The following is a 25559-nucleotide window of genomic DNA, read 5'->3' on the forward strand; positions in this document are numbered from 1 at the left end:
TTGGATTCTGAGCTGTCAAACTTAAGGTCACATTTTAAAATGGTTTGTGATGTCCTAACGGTCCCAAAAACAGTTAGTTCACTGTCGTATGAGACGGAGGTTTAGGTTTAACTGTGAGGTGCACTCTTAATACAAAGACATGAACATTTTTAGGTTCTGTGATTAACACTTCCAGAGGATATATTATCTCCGATGTCCATCTTGAATAAACATCCATAAATTGATTAGAAATGATAAGAAAAGACTCTACTTGCACCTTTTTAATGGCAACTTGAAATCGGTTGCTGTCCAGAGTGAAAGTGAGGCAACAAAACTCACAGAATCCCCCAAAAGAAAATCTTTAAACAAAATCCACCATCGCTCGACTTTTTACCTGCATAGTGTTGTTTACCATTTTTCATTGTCTTTGTATTGGCGGCGATAGCAGGCGGTGAATCTGAATTAGCCATTTAAGTTTATTATATGTGTGCTATTAATAGCGAGCTGCTGTTGTTCCTTTAACAGAGAACCCATTCTCAGTTTTTTATCGTCCGTCTTTGCCTCGCCGTTATTACCGCCCCTCCCACTCGCTACCTCCCTCCCTCCCAAGGCCTCACAGCTTCATCACCTCTGGTAACTATTAGCTACTGTGCTGAACAATGTTCATGTTGCCTCCCTAGCGTCACTAAACTCGTCGGGTTTAAACGCTGTGGATGAGCTGAGCGGTGAACACGCCGTCTCCCCGAAGCTGGGCCAGATGTTGACCCTCAAAGGGAATTAAAAAGGATGCACTTTTATTGCAGATGTTTGCACTGTATCGGCACTAATCACAGACATGCTGGCTGCGTGTGTCATATAATGTGCTCTGTCTATTAGCATTCATAAAAGCTTAATAACTGAAATCTGTGCAGTAATTTACAGAGTGCTCATTTTCCACTCTTGATCATATTGTTAGAAATTGTATTTCTCATAATTATTACTGCAGACATCAGCCACATCTTGACCGCAGTGGCAGATTATTACCATACTAATCCCGTCTGCTCTGTTATTGTCCCTTAAACGCTTCTCCTGGACCCCTCCCCCTCTGCGTCTCTGACTGTATCATGCTCATCAGTCCTTCTGGTGAACGCAGAGTGGCTTGGATTCCTTCTAATATTCTGTCCACTGCTTCCTCAATTAATGGAACAGCCAGGAGCTCAGATGTCATGGGAAGCACTTTTATCGGCAAGTTGGAGGAGCTCAGTCTGAGTGGTTTACCGCTGTGGGTGGGGGGGGTGTGTGTGTACAGTGGTGGCAGCAGCAGCATTGGCGGTGATAGCATCCTCATTGCACAGCAGCCGGAGGCAGTGGAAAGACATGCATGGAAATTGTGGGGGACTGAAGCCAGTAGTGGCAGACATTGCATCCTGAGTATTATTTGCAGTATCAGTGTTTTTGTGGATGGGAAAAGGGAAGCTACAGGAGGAGGAGGAGGAGGAGGTGCGCGCTGTTTAGAGACAGAAGAAGTACAGCAGTGGGAGTAAGTGGGAAGCAATCGCGAGGGCAATGGACCGACAAACTGCACTTCACAACTCGCGTGCGGTTACTGTGGATTAAGGTGAGCGTCGGCGTCTGTGTTACGCGGAGTGTAGATAGACGGTAGATGGAGTACCTGTGGAGCAGCACCATGTGGAATAATTACAGACAAAGGCATCAGCTGTGAGCACAACTGAGGGGATTCGACGAGGACCAGGAAGTGTCTGTGGCTTGCAGCTCGTCTCTCTTCTCCAACGCGTCTTCTTACCCCAGAGCAGCCGGGCTACTAATGAGCAAGTCGATGTGCGGTTGTGGCTGCAGCTTCATCTCCTCTTTGATGAAGAGATTGGGCCGAACGGCGTGCTGCTCGGATCTGTTCTCCAGCCACACTTCAGAACAGCTGCAGCGACTGGCCAACGGCTGCCCACCTCAACCAAAGGTAACCGACGGAGCCACGTCTGCGTCTTCGTGACCCCCCCCGATCAGTCGGCTGTATGCGTTTTCATGCCTTATCACCCGTGTGCAGTGCAAGGAAACGCACGGGGCCTGAAAGCATCATTTGCAGAAAGCACAGTGTGTGAAATGCATCTTCCTTGTTTTATCTTGCCTTTTGGTTGTCTGAAACAATTTCCCAGGTATAAGAAGTGTGCTGCCGGGGAGAGCGGCGCGGTAATTGATTATTTAATGGAACCAGGTGATTTAACTGCTGTCTGGCTGCCTTGACAACAGTGGACTTGCTTTCAGCTGGCAGAGTCACTTAAATGGATGCCTTCAGACGGCCTGTGGTTTACAGGAGAAGAAGCTTTTTCTAATGGAACAAATAAAAGCCAAACGGGATTGTGTCTTAAGTGCTTGTGTGCACGTGCCAGTGTGTGTGAATGAGAGTGTGACTTCTGTCTCATGGCTGTAGCATTTCGGGTTCCCTCTTCATTGTTTGTGCTCATGACTGTTTTAATAGTTGGCCGGCACTAACTGGGATTTCAAGTCCCTTCCAGAGTCCTTCTGGCAGAAGGCCATTCTCCCAGTAAAGATTGATTGTCTTTGGTTTCCAACAAGATTTATGCTCTCTGAGTAATGACAGAAATCCACCAAGGAAGATGTTGTTGCATGGCAACAATTCAAATAAAGAGATAATGAGTGATTTGTTTCAGAGGAGGCGTGGTGCTTGTAGACAAAACCTTTATGTCACTTTTATGTTGAAAAGAAGTTGTTTTCCCGAGACAGCATTGTCACAGAGTGAAGTACTCTAAAGTGTGAAGTAAAGTGTTCTCCCTCTGTGGAGCAGCTCGGGGAGTGAGGTCTCACTTTCTTCCTCTGAGACGTCACAGGGCACCGGCTCTAAATAGAAACGATCAATAGCTTCTGCATTGAATTGGAGACACAAAGATTTCAACAAACGAGGTGTATTTATAGGATTTCTACAGGAATCTTGGATAACATTTTTTAATATTACATTTCTTGGCTCAAAGAATTAAAAATTGCAAAAGCCAATAGTTTAGAAGTCATATGTCGCAGTTATTCAGGAGGCCGGTATGAGATAAAAATACTAATATTGGTTCGTCTCACTCCCAGAGCTGTATACGGCTTCTCTAAGTCACTCCTCCGCTTTCCAAATATGGTGACTTCCGTTCACTGAAAAAAAGTTCAAGATGGCGACGGCCAAATCGCCGAATTCGAGGTTTCAAAACGGCAGTCCACAAACCAATGGGTGACGTCACAATGAATACGTCTCCTTCTTATAAACAGTCTGTGGTTTATTCTAGGCCTGTGTCCTGGCAAGAATCTGGTAATACAATGTGTGATACAGGGGTTACAATACATTATGATATACTGTAAGCAAGGCGATATATTGTGTTTTTAATCTAACTTTAGGAAAACTGTCACGGTATGAAGAACACGCCACAATATGCATAAAAACTGAGTAAAGAAAAGTTTCCTTTTTTGAAAGGATTTGTCACATTCCCCGTTGCGTCTAACATCATAGCTTTACTTTTTGTGGAATCTGAGCAAAGGAATTAACATTTGCCTATATCTGTATGAAAATACAATAAACGTACTTTTAGGATTCCTAAGCTAAACAAATCAAGCAAATTAAAAAAAATGTAAACAGACAGTGAAACACACAGACTATATTTATCTTTGGCTTTTGATAAAACCAAAACATAATATCCTGATACTGAGAAGTCTAAATATTTTCTTACACCCGTTGTTTGTTCAGTCTCCGCCAATGTCCCACTGCTATTAGGCTGTTTGAACATCCGAGAGGAGCCACTATACACCAGCTGCTCGATCTATATCTGTTAATCATGTGCTTTGTGAACAGCCAATCGTTTGTGTCCGGACCCGCTGCTCTATTCAGGTCATATTGGTGAGAGTTATGTGTTCAGCTCGGTCCTCTAATTGTCTTTCCTTATTCTCAACAAGGTTTGTGTGCTCGCTGCATCCAGCAGGCTTTAATCAATTGAGTGTCTTTTTAAGTCGAGTTTCATCTTTTTCAGAGATCATTGTCACACTTCAGCCCCCCCCACCCCATTGCTCTCAGTTCTCACAATCTTAACATCAAACAGAATCTCCTCATTAGCACAAGATGCACTTTGAACGATTTGAAATGCATGTTTTCATAGATGCCTCATTGTTTTTACATAATCAACCACCATCAATGATTCATGAATAGGTGTCAGTAGAACACTGATTATTTCAGTATACAATATGACCTCAATCAGAACTGTCACTCCCCATTAAACCAGACTTAAATCACAAAGAAGCCATTAACTGGAGACAGTGGTGGTGACAGATGTTACATAAAGTGTGTTCAGCTCAAACACTCCTGAAACATTTTCTTGACAATGTAATATTTTACTTTTGGCACCACTTTCTTAACTAATTGAACCCGAGTGTCTTCACAAACTTCTGTCCAAACTGTCTCTTTACCTTCAAAACGTTGGTTTCTTAACCAGCTTAAATAAAACGGGCGTTTACTCTCAGCTACCTAAATAAATCACATGATTAATGGGAGATGATAATAGGAGTTCTGCTAACTGTAAAGGCTCTGCAGTGAACTAAATGAGTGCCTCACTTCTGTAACCTGATCAGTACTGGACCTTCTAGGCCGTTACTATTATTGGTGTTTGAGAGCTTTAACGATCTGTTAAAGATATATCAACTGAAAGCTTCCCTGTGAGAATGTTTTTATTTTTGTTTGTGTTTTTGTAAGAATTATGTGAAAGATAAGTTCTCAAGGAGAGATTTGCAGTTGAAAAGAAAAATCTAATTTCTCTGACATCTGGCACGTGACGATCAGAGTGCAATAGGTTCAGGCTGATACACAGTTAATCAGATACTGCATATTGCTCAGAACACCCGTATAAATCATTTTTAAATCATAAATTTGCAGCAAATTTCGACTGGCTTACTTCTGACCTACAACATCACAGCCATCACTAGATTGCATCTCCGACTGCCTTTTGAGTTGAAGTGGAAACAGCAGTGATTGAGTGAGCTGTTTGAAAAATAACTTGACTCTTATTTTAGCTCATGAACTTGAACTGACTTTTGGTTTTAGTTTTTGTGGTGGGGCCGATGCTCTCCATAGAAAGTCAATGCGTACCTGTTGCCCACCCATCACATCATGTAGATCAGTCTGTCCCCCCCCCCCCCCCCCATCAGCAGCTACACCTGGGACGGTCTGGATGTATGTCTCACTGCCACACACTATCAAGGCTGGTCTATATACATGTTATTGCTCTGAATAGCATTCATTATAACGTTTAACGGCGCTATTAATGAGGTCGACTGCACATTCGCTTCGCTGAGGAGGTGATTGACTGCGTCTTGCCATCCCTCTAAGGCGATTGTTGGCGACCCCTGCCAGCCTGGACACAAACCTTTTTTTAAATCTCCGCTCTGATTTTCTCCGCTTACTCTCAGTGGCTCTCCATCTCCTGGGCACCTGTGTCACCTGTTTGCTTCAGGAGACACAAGTCTCACACCTGCCCCCTCCAGCTTCCCACAGCTATTTCTGTCCACTACATCGCTCTTGCATGCACAAGTTTCATTCATCACTCTCTATCCTTAGTCCTGCAATACTAGAGGCCATGTGCCAAGCCTTTGTTCACTACAAGTGTTCCTGGGGTCTTTGTTTGTGTACGACCACGTTAAAAGCGTCAACAGAAGAGCAGTTTTATGAGTGTACCCTCTGTTCTAGTCTACACAGTAGTCTGACACGATGGGCTGCTTGCCATTTAAAGGTGCCTTTGTGTCTAATTGAAGGTGAAAGATAACTATATACACACGCACACAACAATAAGTGTTTTTACAACTATAATTAAACAAACACAATAAAGCTCCCGACCAACAAATTAATCAAGACTCGGTTACATTTGTCCTGTTTTTATTGTGCGTCAGCCTCGCTACTGTTTGCGCTACACACGATTGTTTGAACAACAACAACAAGCTAATTTCATGCTGCATTTAGGAAACTAATAACGGAAACCTCGGCCGTTCCGGTAAAAGGCAGGGACAGCTTTAGCTATTCATAGCCTTCCTCTTCTGAGCTCACAGCAGTGAACTGAGCAGTCCCGAGAGAGGGCTCCGTGCAATCTGAGATGGGTCTAATGCTTCCCACCGCAGCACCGGGACCGCCAAGCAGAAGACGGACGCACATAAAGGGACCGGGGACTTCTTCCTCGAGGTCAAAGTCATTGGTTTTCACTGAGACGGATGAGTACCTGAGCCTCCTGAAGACATGTTCTCATTTCACATGTCGTTCATTGGGGAGATTTGGAGATTCTGCACAGCCGATTCCTAATTTGTCACAGTGAAGATCAGCTAAAGACCGCATTTGGGCAGTGAAAAAACCCGTTGGCACCTGAAAGCAGACCAAATGAAACTTCTTCTCAGGAGTGTGTGTGTGTGTGTGTGTGTGTGTGTGTGTGTGTGTGTGTGTGTGTGTGTGTGTGTGTGTGTGTGTGTGTGTGTGTGTGTGTGTGTGTGTGTGTGTGACCAGTAGTGAACCTGTGACCTCATGTGCCTGACAGTGAACCTCCAACTGTAACTAGTCTATAAATCAAGAATAAAGAGGATATCCAATAAAGCTTTAAACCAGAAATAATAATTTTTTTAAAGATTAAGGATTGGTTGGAACAAATTTTGCCAAGTTTGTCTTGGTGTTCACAAAAAAACAGCTGTTTGGAAGATTCCTTTGTCTTTATTGTGGACTACTTTGAGAATTGTATGTAACTGCATGATCACCATGTGGTCTTAAATCACAATGTGCATGTTAAGTGACAGGAAAGTGTGTGCTCAGCCATAATAATGTTTTAACTGCCTTGCGATGCACTGTAATTATGCAGCTAATGTGGACGTCCAACACTTAAAGTACATTAAAGTTATTAAAATCAATCCAATATAGGCTATATGCATAACAATCGGAAAGCGCTGCAGTGCATTAAGAAGGAAATGGCTGCAACTAAGCTGTTTCTTTTCATTTGTACTCTTTTACAAAATAACGAAGTATGAAATATTAAATCCTCTCTGTAATCTTTTTGGCCTTTTCACGTCTCAAGGGAATTTCTCTCTCCATTTTTTAAAAGTGTCTCGTTGCTTGGGTGAAGCCTTTGCCCCAGTTTCCTGAATGAACTGTATTCCATTGTGTATTCATGTCATCAGTGTATCTGTTTCATGGATTGCATTAATATATTACTCTTATTGGCTCTCTTATAAAAATCAGTATAGCTCAATATAGCCGATTAGTAAGAAATGCCTTATTTGGTGTTAAAAAAACTTCACTGCCACTAATTTATGCAAAGTTGGTGCTTTTGCATGAAGAAGCTTCACTTTAGTACTTATTTCTTACTACTTGTCTTAAAGCTTCACATGTATTGGAGGAAGTCATTGTTACTAAAGAGGCCTTAAGAACTGCTTTGCATGCTACCAACCCACACATCCAAGAGTCACACCACTTACCTTCATTTCCATAAGTCTTTCTGGCTACTTGAAGGTTGAGTCGGTAGAATAAAATGTGGGCTTTTTGAGTGTTTGTTTGAGCTTGTCGTGGTTTCAGAATCCATGGATTTTGATGTTAGAAAACCTAAAGACTAAAGCAAAGAGGATACACCTCCGTTTTATTTTACTACATTAAATCTCAGTGGTTTTTACTAGACTATTTTGATTCTGATCAACTAAAAAGTTTTTGTTTTGTTAAGAAACGCACTGAGAGCTGCCAGCAAATGCTCAGCACTTGCACTCAAATATGCTGCCTGTGGAAAAATGGAAATATTACTTGCAAATCTAATAAAATAAAAACTGTAGTACTCGTTCCAACATCAACCATCTTTAGACGAGAAGAAGAGTTTCTTTGAAGGAAACCTTTTTTTTTTATCAGGATCATACTATCATAATTCACAACGTGTACAATATGTCAACCGAGGAAGCCAACTGTCCTCTTTCACTTTTCTAACCACATAAGCAGACTGTGATCAGACCTTAGATGCAACCATTTAGTCAGTTCCTTGGCATGTTTTGGCTGTGTTACCGTTTCAAATGCAGTGACGACTGAGATTTGGTGTCCTGTTTGGAGGCTTTGTCGGAGTCAAGTCAGTTACATTATATAACCCCATATCGCAAATTTGCCCGGCACCATCTCTTTCCTGAGGCCCTTTAGCACAGAAGGAAAGCTCCACAAAATATCCCTGGCTGTAATATTGTAATACTACTACCACCCTGTGACCCTGTAAAGAGGTTAAAAGGGTTTTTGAGGGTGTGATGGAATATACCAAAACCTAATGAACCGCTGCTCCCAGTAGAACAACTTTAGCTTCTACAAATGTCGAAACGCGTAACAAGATTTTGGGATGGAGCCTAATTTGGGAATCGACATGGGGAAAGATTTGGACATGAGGCATGGAGTGGGTATATATACAGGGTCTGTTTTAATCAAATCCGCAAACGCCTGAAGAAAAGATTGCTGTTAGAACATTGTTATAGCCTCAAGTGACGACTCAAAACCCAGAGTTAAAGTATCCAAATGTAGTTTTTGCAATCATGTGTGTAAGTGCGAGGACCTAGGGATTGAAATTCAAGCTCAAGAGAGATGATGGTTTGATGGTGACGGATTAGATACGAGTGTGATTCCCGTCTGTGACTCGGTGTCGGAGGGAGAAGCTGTCTCATTGTAGATAAAGCTTTGAGGCCCATCGTTCGATTCTACATTTGAGGCATTGCAGAAGTAAGCTTTGTGACTTTGTTTTATTTTGCCTTCATAATGCAAAGGATGCATAGCAGCAAGACGGCGGATTTAGAAGATAAACGTGTCTTTCATTTAAATGCAGCTTGAAGTCTCTTCAAAAGGACAGTTAACGGACTCAGATCTTAAGGACAGTTGTTGGACAGGCTTCTGGTACATTTAAGCCGTGTTTCGCTTTTGCATTTGACAGATTGGACTTAGGAACCTGGAATACAAGTAGCTCTCAAGGCTTTTCCGCCCATCCGTCTTCATGTGTGAATCTGCTTCCAACGCTGTGTGATCGGAAGCCAAACACAATCACTCCCACCTTTTTTTTTTCTTCCTTGTCTGCTGCTGAGCAGCGATAGCGTGGCTCCAAGAGCAAATGTTTAATGTCCATTATTTTACATCAGGGGCAAGAATAGAATACGGTGAAGGATATTCACGATTATCTGGGAGGAAACAAGCAGTTGAGCGCGCGTGTGTGTGTGTGTGTGTGTGTGTGTGTGTGTGTGTGTGTGTGTGTGTGTGTGTGTGCAATGATTCTTTCTTTTTAGCAGTTCTTTGATGTTTACCTCAGAAATGTGTGGACACAAGTAAACAATTAACATATGTATTTTTTTGTTGTCTCTTTGCAGAATGCCAAGCCCTTCTCCTCCTCAGACAGCCTAGCGAAGGTCCAGGAGGTAGCAAGCTGGCTTTTGGAAATGAACCAGGATCTGCTGTCGGGGGGCAGCAGCAGCAGGCGGAGTCGGGGGCCGGGGGGTCCGGCAGTGCGAGGTAACGCCTCCTCCACGGCCCGGGCACCCCAGCAGGCAGCAGAGGAGGGTGATGAGGATGAGCACATGAACCGGGTAGTAGAGGAGGAAGAGCAGCTGCAGCAAAGGGTGAGGCCAACTGACATTCAACAAATAATACGGTCGTCCTATGGGAGGGTTTGAAATGTGAACCTATAATCTAGATTGGATTAGCGAGTTTTAGGCTGAGGTGTGACGATGCATAGATCAAGTCAATGTAATTGTGTGAATTTGATTTAGGCCTGCGCTGTGGTTACCAATTAGGAACTTCTAGGCAAGTATATCTACAAGGGATTTAATTTAGCATCAGACTTTTCCTTTGAGACATTGCATTTCTTTTTCTTTTGTTTTTCTGGCCCTTCACAGCCTGAGGCGTCGCAGGTTGATGGCGAGAGAGAACAACCATGGGCGCCAAGTGAATCGGGAGCCAGCAACGGCCCTCGGGGAGAGGAGGAAGGGGAGGAAGACGAGGAGGGTCCGCCAAACGAAGTGAACGGAGGAGAGAAGGGAGCCCGATGGATGTGGGGGCCGGAGCAGAGGCGACTACGAGGCCAGCCGCTGGGCGAGGAGGACGAGGAGGAGGAGGAAGAGGAAGAGAACAACAACAGCAGCAGTCACCAGGAGGAGGAGGAGGAGGCGGAGGAGAGGACAGAGGGCGGGGAGGAGCAGGGACGGGAGGAGGAGGAGAGGGAAGAGGGCGAGGAGGAAGAGGAGGATGAGGACGAGGAAGAGATGGACCAAGACAGTGATGACTTTGAACATTCTGCAGAGAGTGGGAGAGAAGAGGAAGAGGAGGAGGAAGGAGAGAGGGAGGAAGGGCTGCGGTCTCCCTCTCTCAGGAACAATGTGTCTGCCCCCAATAACAACCTGGACTCGGGTTGTACTCACCAAAGCTCTTCCAACAAGAAGGTAAGCACAGCTGCTTTCTGTTGAACAGTTTTCATTGGAAGCGCTCTACCTTCCACTGGAGAAATAGTTCCTGTGTAAACAGTTCACAGGGAGTTCTGGGAATCCTCCGCAGTTAACGGGGTCACTGGTTCTGGAAGAGAAGTCGCTGTCCAAATCATTTGTCTCATTTTTCAATACTATTGGCAACACAAGCAAAATTCCATTCACCTCCATTGTGTCTCAGAGACAGGAACCATAAATCTTAAGCAAATAAAACATAAATCCTTTGCAGACCTCAGTTCCAAAACATTCATCATTTGAGTGAAGTGACTCTTTAGAGTTGCTGCAGCAGACACAGCAGTTCCAGACATTTGTCACAGGCAGTGTTTGGTTATTATCACACCACTGCTGTGGAAACTCCACACAATGTGCCGTCATATTTAAAACAGCAGCGCCCTCTTTTGGCATAAGTGCGTTACTGCATTGCGAAGTCCTGCTGTGTTCTCTTTAGCAGGCAGTGACAAAACATTCCCAGTAGAGGGATTAGGATACTGGAACTACATTTCATATTTAACAATGCACATACAAACCAATGGCAAGTTAGGATTGAATAGGACAGATCTGAAGTAATAAGAGATTAAACATAAGCCTGGACTGCGCAGCATAACGACTGGGGAGAGGGTGAAATATGTATGTATTTACATTTTTTTTTCTTTTTTTCCCAACCTCACCAAGTCCTGATTAATTTATTCACGTTCCCTCTTGGTCACATTGCTGCTGGTCTCGTTCCAATCATGTCACATTCTTCCTCAATCTTGTATCACTCATGAGTGAATGTTTGACAATTACAGAACTTCTGATGAAGTTTGATGAAGTGATGCATTAATGTTGAGACTCTGTGAATAAGAAGTCCCTCACCCGACAGCACCTGAAAACATGACGGATATAGATACTTCTTTCCGTTTGCAAATCAATACAAAGTTATTATCACCTTTTATCTTTTTCTGAAACGCGTTTATCCTGTTGGGACTGGTCCCTTCCATCGGTCATGAGGGTTTATTAAATAGTTGAAGAAGTATTCAAAGGATATGAATCATACGCTATAATCTTTACAGTCAACATATTTCAATGTAACTGAACACTGATTACGGACTGATATATTGGATTGTGCTCTCTACCAACATCATCATCAAAGCTTTAATGACCGCATCTCAACCACATCCGTCCACCGCAGGACAAAAATGATTTTAAACCCGTTCTCCAAATAAAGATGGTAGCCATTGGTGACCTGCAAAGGAAATAGAGTTGCAATTTGAGTAACGGCATACTAATCTTAAAAGTCGGAAAAGTTAGTCTTTTTTTATTGTGTAGCCGCAGACGGAATATATTCTTTTATCCGGATGGTTAAAAGAGTCTTTGAGGATTCTGGAAATCCATTAAAAGAAGTGTTGTTAGATGACCTTCTTAAAACAGTGCTGAGTATTTTTATTGAACCTAAACATACACCTGCTGAATTCACGTGACTCTCCGTCACAGAACTAAGATTCATTTTGCTTAATTGCGTATTTAACTCATTGTAAAACACATTTCATTTGAACTCAACAGATCAAATCAAATTCACCGAAAATCTCTTTGTTTGTCTCCCCCCCCCCCCCCCCCCCCCCCCCCCTTTTCCAACAATCCCCATTAATTCACAGAGTTAGATGTGAGAATATGCTTTACAAGCTGCTTTTCCTCTCTGTGTCTCTGCCGTTACTGGCCCGCTGAGCAGCGATTCTCACTTGTTCTTTGGAGGCAGACCATTAAATTAGCCAAATAAAATGCGATGTCCACGGCTAATTGCCCGTTGCCGATATATATTTGTCAAATTGCCCAACCCTTCAGAGGACCGACATCTTACTAGGACACTGTTTGCTCCACTCGATGGCGAGTTAAAAGCGTAATCATATCACATTTCCGAGAGGAAAGATGGCGTGAAGCACATCCTGTTGCTATCATCAATACCAAAACACACAGGAGGGTCTGGATAAATGCTGAATTGCAACATTAGTCACCAGTGTAAATAAAACAGCTGCTGTGTGCAGTCACAACAATTGGAAAAAAACAGATTAATAATGAGTAATCTCATCTAAAAGTGGCATTGTCTGTCTTTGCATCTTGTTTCACCTCTTTGATGACACACTGTATTCCAGGGACATTTTGTCCTGCAGTTTGTGATTAGAGCGCTGTAGCTCACCGTCCTCCTCACGAGACACTTCACTCATGTGTAGAACACACAGAAGCCTGTTTTAGGACTTGGTAAAACAGACTGTCAGATATTTTCTCAGTAGCGGAACCAATGTGCTCAGTTTGATTTCGGTTTAATACCATCACAGCACCGTTTGTCCTTTAGACCCCGTTGCTTATAATAGTACATAAGAGTTGTTGGAGTATCAGGATCTCTTCAGCAGATGGTGGTGTGAGTATATTAAGAGTAAATACTCTGTCACCAGTACAATTCTTTGTTTCCATGAGAGTACTAACTATATTGTGCATTTGTGTCATTTATGTAAATTAAAATCTACAGTAGCAATTAGCCTTCTAAATCCAGTATTTGTCCGGTTTTTAATTTTGATAGTGGTTGTCTGCCTCTCGTCTTATTTTGGAACAGATATTTATACTACGTGTGATGTAACCATACTTGTGTTTTAACAATGTTTGTGTTGTATCATTCTCCTTAATACACCAGAGATAATACACCAGCTCAACAGACAGCAGTGACTAAAGCTGTGACAGATACCCTGCTCTCCACACACCCTCCTGACCGTAGCTGCACGCCGTTGAAAAGCACGCGTCTCTCTTAACCGACACAGTTGTTTCCTGTATTACATGTCATACCTGTGGTCTCAATATAGAGTGATTTTATGTGTGTGTCTGAGCCTTTGATGGAGACATTGTCCTTGCTTATATTGGCCTAAATATAGCAGTTAGTCTGAATTTGCTCCTGAGTGCCTCTTACCATCTGACACAGCTGTTTGTCTGTCACTGCAGTGGGCCAGCTGGCTTTGATGTTGAATGTACACATTTTGTTCAGCTGTGGGTCTTGTATTCTTGGATCGGCATTTATCGACGGTTCACGTGGGATTCCTTTGACACATTTACACTCGCTGTGTTTCAGGTGAAACATGCCGGTGTTGGTGATTGCTTCTGATTGTGACTGAAGGTTGAAAGATCTGTTTTTCTTCCCACTTAAACCATAAAAAACTAAAATAGGAACTTTATCTCAGGAAACATCACTGAATGCTGTTACACTGTTAAAGTGTGATTAGTTAAAACAAAGTAATGAAATTGAACTCATGTTGATCAAAAAGGTTCAAACAGAAAAAGTGAAAACACAATACAAATGATAATATAGAAAAGAACAATAAACGGGTTAAACTGTAAAGAATTAAAACAAAAGATTTGGCCATTCTGAATTCCTCCAGCAGCTTCAGGTCTAGAGCTGCTAATGTTTCCTTTAGAGTTAAATAAGGAGACACCGAGGGTTGAAAATAAAGATCATTTTCATTAATCTGACAAACATGGTGAAAAGTAGCCATTAAAGTGGCATCTTCAAATGTTTTATTTTGTGCGACCGACAGTCCAAAATCCTGCAATGTTCAGCATTCATTTAATTTAACGATTATCAAGATAGTTATATAATATAATCGACTAATTGTTGCAGCTCTAGAGACAGCTAATTGATCAGATGATCATCAGACATCTTGAAGAACGGCAACAGCAGCTTTAAGAAGTTCCCAATACTGTATGTTTAAACTTAATGTAGCATCCACAACGACTGATACAGACTGTGGTCATATAAAAACAGAATGTCTCATGTATATAACAACCAAGTCAATAGTTATGTAATTTTAGTGCCATGACTCATTGTGTCTTTATTCATTTCATCAAAAGCAGAGTTCCTAAGTGCATGTGCAGTGGTAGTAGCGGTAGATGTATTCCCTTCATATACGTTACACATGTAAAGGTTGTGTGTTTGCTCCCACGGAGCACACGTATGCAGGCCTGCAAACTATGATATGTGCATTTTGACAGCTGCAGTATCCGTGAGCCAAACGCGGGGCAGCGGGGTTACACCAGAGGATCAGTACCCATGTTTGGACCAGAAATGTGTCGGTCCATGTGGGGTTAGGCGACATCCACAAGCACTGCATGTGTGGCGGAAGTGTGCAAACACAAACACATGTGTAAAATGGAATTAGCGGCATTAAAAAACTTATAATGGGATGTTCAGCTTTCTGTGCATGTCTTCACATGTCCCCGTTGAGGACGGATTGTGTTGCCAGGATCCAGGCGCTGAAGCACCCCCCCCCCCCCCCCCCCCCCTTACTTGCCATGCTTGTCTTTTGACCCCGTTTCACCTTTTTTTTTCTTTTTTTTTTTTATAAATTTTATATTCTTTAAGCGCTTCATGAATCAATATTCAAGCCGTGGATTAACATCTCTGCAGGTTTAATGAGCAAAGATATTCTGGAGTTGAGTCCGAACTTCATTTAGATTTACATTTCAGATGCCTTTCTATTCAAGGGCTCCAAGAAGGGCATGCATCACATGACAGTTTAATGCGTCGAATGACAGAATATATGGTGTTGAGTGAACATGAGGCGTGTATCTGAAGCAGGGTGTTGATATCTGCATAGTGTGTCGTATACATTAGCCTCTGGGAAAGCCGAGTACTTGACGGTAGCAGATGGAGAAAAAAAGTGTTTACGGTTGAATCTCGTATCCTATATAGTGGAGTCCATGTTTACTGGAAGTTGTTGATGATCCCACAACTAATGGAAAATGCTTCCACTCCTTAAAGGGTTACTTTGCTGATTCTCCATTGGCTTTATATCTTTGCGATGTGGGCGGTATGTGCAGGTGGCAAAGTGATCCTTTAAGTTGTTTCACAGAATTTGAAGTATTCATTACCCCACATACTGTGAATTCATGTTCACAGTATGTGAACATTGAGGAAATGCTGTCGTACGCCAGCAAATGAATTGACCATCTCAAAAACCCTTTCTATTGCTCAGCTTCACAGGCAAGCGTGAAACATTTAAGCTACTTTATTATTTGTTGGGCTGCAGATAATTTAGGAATTTTATCATTGTGTTCCACTTTTCTTTATTTCCGTAACTCGGCATGAATTGTTTTGCAATTTTTCAGGTGACGGAATGTTTTACTGTTCTACTGAAACAACTTTTACATCTGCGTTTTAGAGATTGATTTCTTTTACACGGCACAGGAGAGAACCTTTTTTTTTTTTTTTTTTTAAATATAGCATATTTTTCCAAACCATAACCAATCTCCAAGTCTTAAAATCTAAAAGTTCTGTTAAACTGTCATAGTTTAAAAAATATATATGATTAGAATAAACAGGAACTTATTATGCCTATTTTAGGCTCCATGCAGTACTCTGTTGCCCCCCCATTTTTGAGTGTATTTGAACTTATCACTCATGACTAATTTCTAAGGCATTATGTGATCTCACAGGATTAGATGTCTCACACTGATTCACCAGAGACCTTTGGTGGCAAATGGATCTGCAGAGCTACGATAAGGCAAAGGGGGCGGGGCATGAGTGCATTGACAGACACATTAACGTCAGCGCTGGCTAAATAAGCAGCAAATTATCTGGATTAAAAGAAGATATAAATGTATAAATATTGTGAGATGTATGACTGCTATGTACAGTTTTTCTTGACTAAAAACAAATTACTGTATCTCTTCAGCCATCAGGGTAGTTACATCTACGTCTGAACATCATTGAATGTGAAGTAAAAGTGTCTTTCACTCTAAAGTGTTTGTATCATCCGTAGTTGTTCAGATGTCCTTCTCCTCTTTGTGTCATGTCTTTTCAGATTTCCAAAGCTCTTACTTTTTGAATATTGATAAAAGGACATTTAAAGAGAGAGATCATTTCTTCTATTACAGCTCGAGATAGGAATGAGCACTAACTCGTCAGCCAAGTTGTTTTTACTGTTGCAAACTTGGACAATTTGAGGAGCACACGCACACACACACACGAGATACCGTTCATTGTCGGTAATTAAATGTTTTTCCGAAGGAAAGACAGCCGGCTTATTGTAGGTGGCATCTCCCACACACTGGCCTTGTCACACAGGCAGAAATGAGCCACAAAGGACCAGTGTTCTTATCCTCCCACATGAAAGCAACGCGTTGAGTCACCAGCAATATATATCGACGGCAAAGTGTCTTCACTGAAGCTCTCATTATACACTGATGCACTTCCACAGGCCTGTTGAATTGGTTGTTTCCCAGCAGTCTGTCCTCTCCTCACATCTCTTTTTTTACCGAATCCTAAGGGGATGAGTATTTATCACAGTTGCTCATCTGTCTTGGTTAACACGTTTAGTTTAATATTATTAACGCATTAAATCACAAATTAAGTTTTTTTTAATTATTTTTTTAACATGCTAACAACAAACCTATATATGCCCCAACCAACGAGAGCAAAGAGAAGGTAATCCCTCACTGGCTTCCCATTTGCTGCCACTTGCTATTCCTGGGTCGTCAAATTCTGCTGCAGACCGCTGCTAATTGTCTTCTGTGCTGCTTCAGATAAGATTTGAAATTTTTTGTAAAAATCCAAGTGTGCTAATTGATGTCAACACCACCAGTCGTTGAGACTTCGATAATTGCCTCGGGTAGGCTTTGCTCAAATGATTCTTGGAAAACAAAAAGAGCTGTTCTTTTGTTACGTGTGTGTGTGTGTGTGTGTGTGTGTGTGTGTGTGTGTGTGTGTGCGCGTGCGCGTGCGCGTGCGCCACTCCTGCAGGCTCGGCATGTTTTTTTTTGTCCGTGGCTTTTTTTCTGCTTTAGAAGGCAACAACAAAGGCACATGGACCAAAGAGATTTGCCCTTCCAGGTTAACCTACAGTTACATTAACCCTGCAGCTCCTCTGTGCGCTCACAAGTCCGTTGCCTGCAATGGCGATCATGTTTGGGCAGCAGCAGCCTAGTTTAGTTGCGATTTTTTTTTTTTTTGCATTGTGCAGCTTTAATTTGCGTTTCAGGCTTAGTTCAGGTGTTTTGAAGTGAGGCTGTATGAGGTGCTTTGCCATAGTCCGTGTATTACTACAGCAGACGTACTGTCACAGCTCCAAGCACAGTCAGTCAGATTCTTGTAAAAATGTTCTCCTAACAGGATGTTGTTGTACTGGGTGGATTTTGCAGCGCAGCATTGTTGTCCCAGTCTTCGACACCAGAGGGAGGCAGTGGTCTGAGAGTCGCGTACCTCCAATAATCCGTGACCCACAGGTTGTGGGTGCTTGTTGCAGCTGTGCTCAGACTGCACCACAGGCTTCATCCAGTAATGAACTGTAGTCTGTCTCACATGGACCAGTGCGTGAACGCTTCCTCCAGTAATACCTTTTGATGTTAGGCTGAGGTTTAAACATCATTGCTTGCTGCTGTAGAGACGGTGTGGGGGTGAATAGCAATTTTTCGAGCTAGAAACCTTTACTTGTTTCTACTATATGAATATCTAAATGCAATAAACGACCTCGCTGCATGTTTGGGCACAATGCATCATCCAATGCAGACTGCAGAACATGTGCTTCAATGGTTCTATCCCTTACCTAAATGAATAGGCGGATCACTGCCTGTCATTAATGTGCATTATGTAATTTAGTTATCTCAGTCTAAAAAAAGATCTTCTACTCACAAAGTCACCTCACGTTCTCCAGAGCTGCAGAGATGGTGTACGAGTGGCAGCACTGAACCAGCAGGAATAGTGTGCAGTGCTGTTAATATGCCGTTGTACATTTTCTTTACTGATACTACGAAGAACTGCAAACGTTTTTCCTGTTTCAACTACAATATTACTACTGCCAGGAGAAGCAAAATGATCGTACCAGTATGCAAACACAACAGTCTGCTCTACTTCTAAATGTAAATACTATTGTGGAAGTAATAGTGCATGAAACTTAAGTTCATCATTGTTTCACACCTGACGTGAAACAATGACACCTGACTCAGTTCATCAGGAGACCGTTTGTATACGATGTCCAGGTTTTCACGATGTTCACGTTTTTTTGTCCATTTTTCAATGGATTCGAAAGAAAGCGGTCACTTCACGTGTTTTGAATCGGTGCCTGAGCAAATGATGCTTCTTGCACATTTAGCCCGCAGCATCAGTTACAGCACCATGATGGCTACTTGGCTTTTTTTTTTTTTTTAACTTTGAATGTTAACTTTTATACGACAAAGGGATGACCTACTGTGGCCCCCTCTCACAGGGTCTACATCAGCAGACGCATCTCTCAGCTGCGCTGAAAAGCAGGGAGTGATTTGTAAGTGTACCAAGTTACTAGAAGCCAAACATTCTCGACCTCTGGCACTACAGGGATTATAAACTCAGTGACCAGCAAGTGATACCGGGCCACAAAGAAAGCAGACATTTACCCCTTTAATGGCTTTGTTACTGGACTTCACGGGCAACTTCTGAGCTTATGTGACCATAATACCTTTTTGCTTAATTATTAGCGTTTGAGTTTGTAGCTTCGTACTCGACACGCTTCCTCCCATTTTTCCACCAGGGGAATATCTTTTGGGTTTCTTGGTTATGGAAAAGCAAACAGAAATACAACGCATACAACCAAAATGGCGTGATAGAGACTGTTTAAGAAAAAAAATGTTCCTCCATGCATTGCAGAGGCCTCCAGGGTGAACATGATTGCATGGTTTGCCACTTAACGAGTTACTTTGGTCTGATCATGTTGTACCAGACTGGAACAGTGAGTCTGTCGCATAGCTTTATGGCCTAAGATTAGTCCGAAAGCTCAAGTAACCTCCACAAGGCCCGGGGCGAGTCAGAGAGTCTCAGCCGTTCACAGGCGCCTCGTCGGTCATTTAACACTGCATGTGGACTATTGTCAAAAATGATCTGAAAGGCAAAATTAAATAATTGCAAGCCAACCGTTCAAGTGATTGAAATTCTAAAAGCATCACTTGAGGATATTCAATGAGGAATGTTGTCAGACCCCTTTTTTCCTCGTATGTCTATATGGAAAAGACACTGGTCTCTGTCGGTGTAAATTTGACAGACTGAACTTCAACTCTTTACCCGTAGTCTTGGAATACAGCGGTGTGGCGAGGACCTGACACAGCAGGCTAAACCTAGAGACCTAGTGCCAAAAAACAACCAACTGATCAAACAAAGTGAGTCCCCTGAAGTTATCTGCATGGTGTACATGTGAATACATTGCAAATGCTGCAGCTGATGGTAAGTTCACTGCTGACATGCATGTGATTCTGCTCTCATGGTAAGGTCATATTACATTTCAGTCCTACAAACAGTCACTCCTTCTCCCTTAACCTCTGAAGCAGCTGTGTTTGTAAATGAAGTTATTTTTCTAGTGTTTTATCACCATTTTTAGTACATTATCAAACCACCAGACCACAAACTGTAGCGTTTCTCTCTCTCTCTCTCTCTCTCTCTCTCTCTCTCTCTCTCTCTCTCTCTCTCTCTCTCTCTCTCTCTCTCTCTCTCTCTCTCTCTCTTCATAGTTTGCGATTGATCCCATCGATATTTACTTATTGCGTGCTGCAGGGCCATGATGTCATGGGGCACGAGGGTTTCATTTAATGGAGATGCAATGTGACCGAATCCCAAAAAATCAACGGCGAAAGTTAATTTCACACAATTTTTTTTTTTCACCACCACGAATCGATTGAGTCTCATTAAATGCTTGGAATACAAATTGTGGATGCGATTTGATTTAAAAGCGGCAACTGGAAGCCTATAAAGTTTGTCCTTGATCGGCACACGAGTTGGTAAAATAAGAAAAGCCTGTACTAAATGGGTGAAATAATCACTACTTATTTGCTCATCCGAATGTTCAGTCAGGGGGCTCTCTGTCACCAACAGCCTCTGCTGTTTGCTCAACATGCTCAATTGGCTGAACAGCTGCCGATAAGGCGCCAACTTACTCCAATTGTGCTGAACGTACTGTAAAAACTATGGGCGTTGGTCCGCCGCAAACGCTCAATGGCGTCCAGCGGCCCTCGGTCTACTCTGATAGATGTTGTGGCTCCGTAATCCTCCTCAAACAATGGTGGATGTGAGAATAGAAGAGAGGTTAAGCCCCGTAGGTCTGTCTGTTACCATGTGTTCAGACATTTAAATGCACAAAGGGAAGGCTGTCTCCTGCCACTTGCTCTATCTGTAGATATGTACATATTCATCAGATTCTCAGCTGTTTTCTGTTTGTTTTCTCTGGAAATCAGCATAACCTTCATTAATAACTTTTCTCAATTCTTAACGGTTGCACCTCTTGTTGCACCAGTAGACATTTTTAGCTTCACTGCACTAGTTCCTCTTTGTGTATGAAGGTTTAGATAGAAAAAGACCAACTTCCTGCTTCTTGTAGCTGCATGTGAGCACACTTTCATAGACCTAAAAGTCCATCCCTCTTGATACTTGGTTAAGTGAATCATTGTTTAAGTGCATGTGTCACACATACTAACATTGAACTACTGTGGGATCGTCTCCTGAAATATCCTCAGCCTCTCTGCTGACATGGACAGAGTTACTGACATTCCTGGACACCTTGGTTCATGGGAGAGTTGGAGAAGGCCAGCGTAAAACAAATCCCGGCTTCAACACTTGCCCTGGCGAATGTGATCCAGACGAGGATACTGAGGAGTTTCGTTGTATGCGGACATGCTTTCATGGCGTAAAGTTAACCGGGCTCAGGGATGATGTGGTCCACTAAGTTGGGAGGCACACAGGGAGGAGGGGGGGGGGGTGTGTCAGATAATGACCACAATGAGGAAGCTCTCCGGACTCGTGGGATGCGTCAGACGCCTGCTAGTTCACATTCCACCACCGAGGGGTCATGAGAGCAGATTCCCCAGTGCCCGTCTGAGGGGGAGTGGCTGAGTTTGTCCATCCTTTTTTCAGGCCCTGCCGGCAGCTGCCTTGCCTGGCTTGGGTGCAACAGTGACCTCACACCTCCGGAGATATTTTAAAGGGTGCCAGTCAGCAGGGAGATGAGTTCTGAGTAGCTAGGTGCAGAGGCTCAGCGAGCGCAGCATTGAGACGTCTGTCTTATGATTGAGAGATCCGAGGAAGGTACTACACTCACGTGAGAAAAGTTATCCGCTTGCGACAATAGTCGGCCAGGTTTGGGAGCTCCCTCTGGGATATGATCCAGTAGACGGCCTGTTTTGCAATGCTGAGGCATTGCCCTATTGCCCGTTTCTCGTCTGGGGCTCGGAGAAAGATGCCAAATGTTGCCTTTGGGAAAGAGAAGACGTCGTCCCACGTGCCGCTGGAGAACCAGCCGCATGACCAGGCAGACCCCAAGCACGTTGCCGAGGAACCGTTACCCCCTCAGAAAGTACTCAAGATATTTAGCCTCAACATCATCGCGCAGGGTTTGCCTTTCTGCCGCCGACGGGTGAGTATTGTACGTATTAGGCCGGTCGAGTTCAGTTGTGCAACGGTACCTAAAAATGTCAAAGGTCACCTCTCGCCCTCTTTCCCCCGGGTTGTTGTTGCTTTGTGTAACGGCTGTTTAATCGAAGAGGTGAATCTAAACGGAAGCTTCTTGGCTACTTTCATTTCTGTTCTACGAATGCCTTCAGTTGTTCCACAATGAAACATTCACTTTTACACGTTTACGACTGTTTTCAGTTCGACTTAATATTAATTAATATCTGTCAAAATAATGTCAAGTCACACCCCCTCAAAACAAACGAGCAGAAAGTCTTCCCTTTTAATGATTACTTGTTTGAACTTTAATATCTAATAGTTGTTGCATTGCTGCGATTGGTAGGAATAAATGAGAACAAATTGAGACACTTTTAATGTAAGGTGGATGGATAGATTAGTTTGTCAGATGTACTTCAATCGTTTCAGTACGTCCACAGATACAAAAGTTCTCTGTCCACGGCTCCACCCATGACGGACGACGGACACCAACATATAACCTTAAAAAGGCCGTCGCCCAATGAGCCTATTTTTAGGTCACGTTTTAGAAAAAAAATGCATGCATTAATTGGAGAGAAAATAAATTAAAAACAAACAACATTCTTCTGTTGCAGTTTATGGAATAATTATCACAAAAACTCTGTTATGTTAGGTAATTAATATCTTTAATATTCAGATGAATTGATCTTTTGGTTTTATTATAAATAAGGCTATAGGATTTTTAAATACCCTAATCTATTTGTCTTAAAATGTAAAAGAAATAAATTGGTGGTGTTGCCTTCATTGGGAGATGTGTTTGCGTTATAGTTTGTAATTCCTCTCGTGTGTTAGTTGTTGAAGGTTGAAGCAGTTCCAAAACATCATTACGCTCCAACTATGACATTAGCAATTTCTTCCCCTTTTAAAAGCAAATAAGGTTGCCTGTTAGCAACTATAACAGTAACACTGTTGGCATTAAAAGTCTCCTTTTGATAAGTTATTAAGATTAAACTTGCATTTCAAGTGAGCCCAGGGCCCCGTCTGAAAGAATAAACCCTCTAAATGACGCTAATCTCTCCATGTTTTGTCACCGGCAGTCTAACGTTCAAACATGAAGAGATTAAAGCTGCGACACATTAAAATAGTTCAACCATCACATTTTAATTGATATTATAAAATGCAGATTAAATAAATGTACCAGATTTAGTCAGACAAATAATATATTCATGCTGACATTTGAGAATTTAATTATTTTGTGCTCATGTCACTTTTTTTAATAAATCCCCCAAACTCAATATGTAAAAAAAAACAAAACAAAAAAAAACATTCACTGTCAATATCTAGTTTTGTTTTAATAAACTTTTATATATATATATAAAAATATATAAAAATATATATATATATATATATATATATATATATATATATATATATATATATATATATATATATATATATATATATATATATATCGCGCACACACACACACTCTCTTTACCAACCAGATTTTATTAGTCACTTTAATGTGTTTGAGTTGACTTGTCAGGTTTATAATTAATATAAAGCTGAGGACATCTTGGCGATAGGCTCACCAACTGCTTTTGTACGGCTGTGAATGTGGTGCGGACCGTTTCTTTAATGTCACTGAAGATAAAAAGATAGGCAGTTAAATCATTACGCTCCAGTCCGTCAGAAGAGAAACGGAGATGGATTGGGGTAGTGAGGAGAACGGTTGTGAAACATCAGACTGAAATAGAAATAAGGGAAGATGTCACAATGATGGAGAAGTGTCGGCGCGTCCTTTTCTTCTCTGGGATCAAAGCGTGCCGCTGTGTTCACCAGCTTTATGAAACAAAGGCTCTATTACAGAGATTTAGTCTAAATTAGTGCTGTTTATGCAGCAGTTCATCAGTAGTTTCAAAGATTAGCTGAGACAGAGCGGGAGGTTTCTTTAGATAACCTTAAAATGTTCAGTCAAATCTTTGTTGCAAGGCAAAGCGCCATTGTATTATACAATAACATAAAATATAATAAAGGTAGACTGTGAGGGAGGCTGTGTGTTGCGCCTCCTTTTGACATTAAGATGTCATGCATGATCCCTGATTACATCTCTACATATAGCCTGTATCCTTTTATACGATGAAGTCACATTGAGCATCAAAGACATTTGGTCTTTACTGCCGAGATTTGTCCGGTCTTTGGTTTAACGACGCTCCCATCAGCCTCAGCTTTACTTCAGCTGAGCCTCTCTGACTCGTATTCATGTGTGTGGGGTCCACTATTCAGTTTAAAGCTTCCCTGCCATCTTCTGGCAGCTGGATAGAAAAAAAATTCACTGGACAGACACATTTAAAAAAATAAAAAATAAAAATAATAAATTGCGTTTACAATTGCTTTTTTCTATAAGTACTATTTAGCATGACATCATTGTCTCATATGCGATTCTCAATCAATATATTAGTAGTGTGCAGTAATTATAGTCGTAACACTAACTGTATGCAGAAATGTTAATTCAACTGTTTCTACACTAAAGTCCAACATTTGATTTGAATAATTCAGAAGTATTTACCTTCAGGACGTTGAGAACAATTATGGAGAAATGAACCATACAGTAAAAATAAGTAACAGCAATAAGATCAGAGTAATAATAGTAATGTTTTTTTATTCTGTAACATAGAACACTGCGATATTAATTTTCATATTCAAATGCTTTTTTTTTTTTCAATACATATTCAAATGTAGACTATTTTTGACAGACTTATTCCACATCTGCCAAACTTTAAACATAGCATTATTGGGAACAGCAGTGAAGAGATCTGTCAGGATAATAATTCATTTTATTGTTAAAGAAAGTAGAAGTGAGGAAAAGCACAGTGCTGAGCTCTTTAATCGGTGTGCCAGTGGATTAGACTAAAGCAGCTGTGCTTGTGCTCAGCAACACTTTTACTTTTGATTATTTGCTTTTCATGTTTAGAAAGTCGAGCACATCAGGAAGCTCTAGACTGAGAAAAGGGAACCTGAGCTTTAAGGGATAGCGGGGCCTGAAACTACCTCTTCAAAAGGAACAAACTATATTGTAAAATATATATTTCAAATGCGTCTGTCTACTTACATTTTTTTGATTTTATTCTAATTTAAAATGTTCATTTGGACTTGGACATGGGACCTTTCTATGAGGCAATGTTGTATCTATAATGTGTCGTATCTTAAAGTGAGATCCTCTCCGGCCCCAACACTTCTCCTACTCTACTGATAAAGATAGTCCGAGGTTAAATTTCCAATTAAAACGTGTCCAGCAGAAGCCAAACCGTATTTCCGGGAGCCAAAATGAGCATCCAGCTGTTGCAGGATATAGCGATCAAGATATAGAACATTAACAGCAGGGCGTTTTAGTTGAGGTATTGCTTTTCTCGCCCACCACACCCTGCACTGCAGGCCTGTTGAGTAAGGCGATCTGGACCTGCCCAGAGCAGCTATGTCTGCATCAACAGCCATCAGCAAGATGCATTTGCTGCCTGAGCAGGTGTTGTGGGTGTGTGGCGACTTTCTTTAGCCAGTTTGAAATCAAGCCTCTGGGTTTCCTGTGGTTTTGTCTACACAACCATTGTATTTTCTTTTTGCTTTATTTATTTATTATTTGCTTTATTTGTTGATTTCTCCTCCGTCTGTCTTGAACAAATGTGTGCGCCTAAAGCTG

At 41.9% G+C, this 25559-nt stretch overlaps 1 protein-coding gene across 1 annotated transcript in view; it reads left to right on the top strand.

Annotated features, from left to right (window-relative positions):
* Window positions 1-1250: 1250 nt before the first annotated feature.
* The window catches only part of LOC137884723 (cyclic nucleotide-gated channel beta-1-like), a 32452-nt gene continuing 8143 nt past the window's right edge, over window positions 1251-25559 (top strand). Inside the window, exons 1-3 of the mRNA XM_068726687.1 lie at window positions 1251-1933; window positions 9355-9603; window positions 9880-10422. Coding sequence (XP_068582788.1) covers window positions 1784-1933; window positions 9355-9603; window positions 9880-10422 — 942 coding nt within the window. The 5' untranslated portion in view covers window positions 1251-1783. The remainder of the gene's footprint in view (window positions 1934-9354; window positions 9604-9879; window positions 10423-25559) is intronic.

The sequence above is a fragment of the Cebidichthys violaceus genome, unplaced genomic scaffold, assembly GCF_023349555.1.
Source record: "Cebidichthys violaceus isolate CVI_PGR_0920_01 unplaced genomic scaffold, fCebVio1.0.p SCAF_4, whole genome shotgun sequence".
NCBI lineage: Eukaryota > Metazoa > Chordata > Actinopteri > Perciformes > Stichaeidae > Cebidichthys > Cebidichthys violaceus.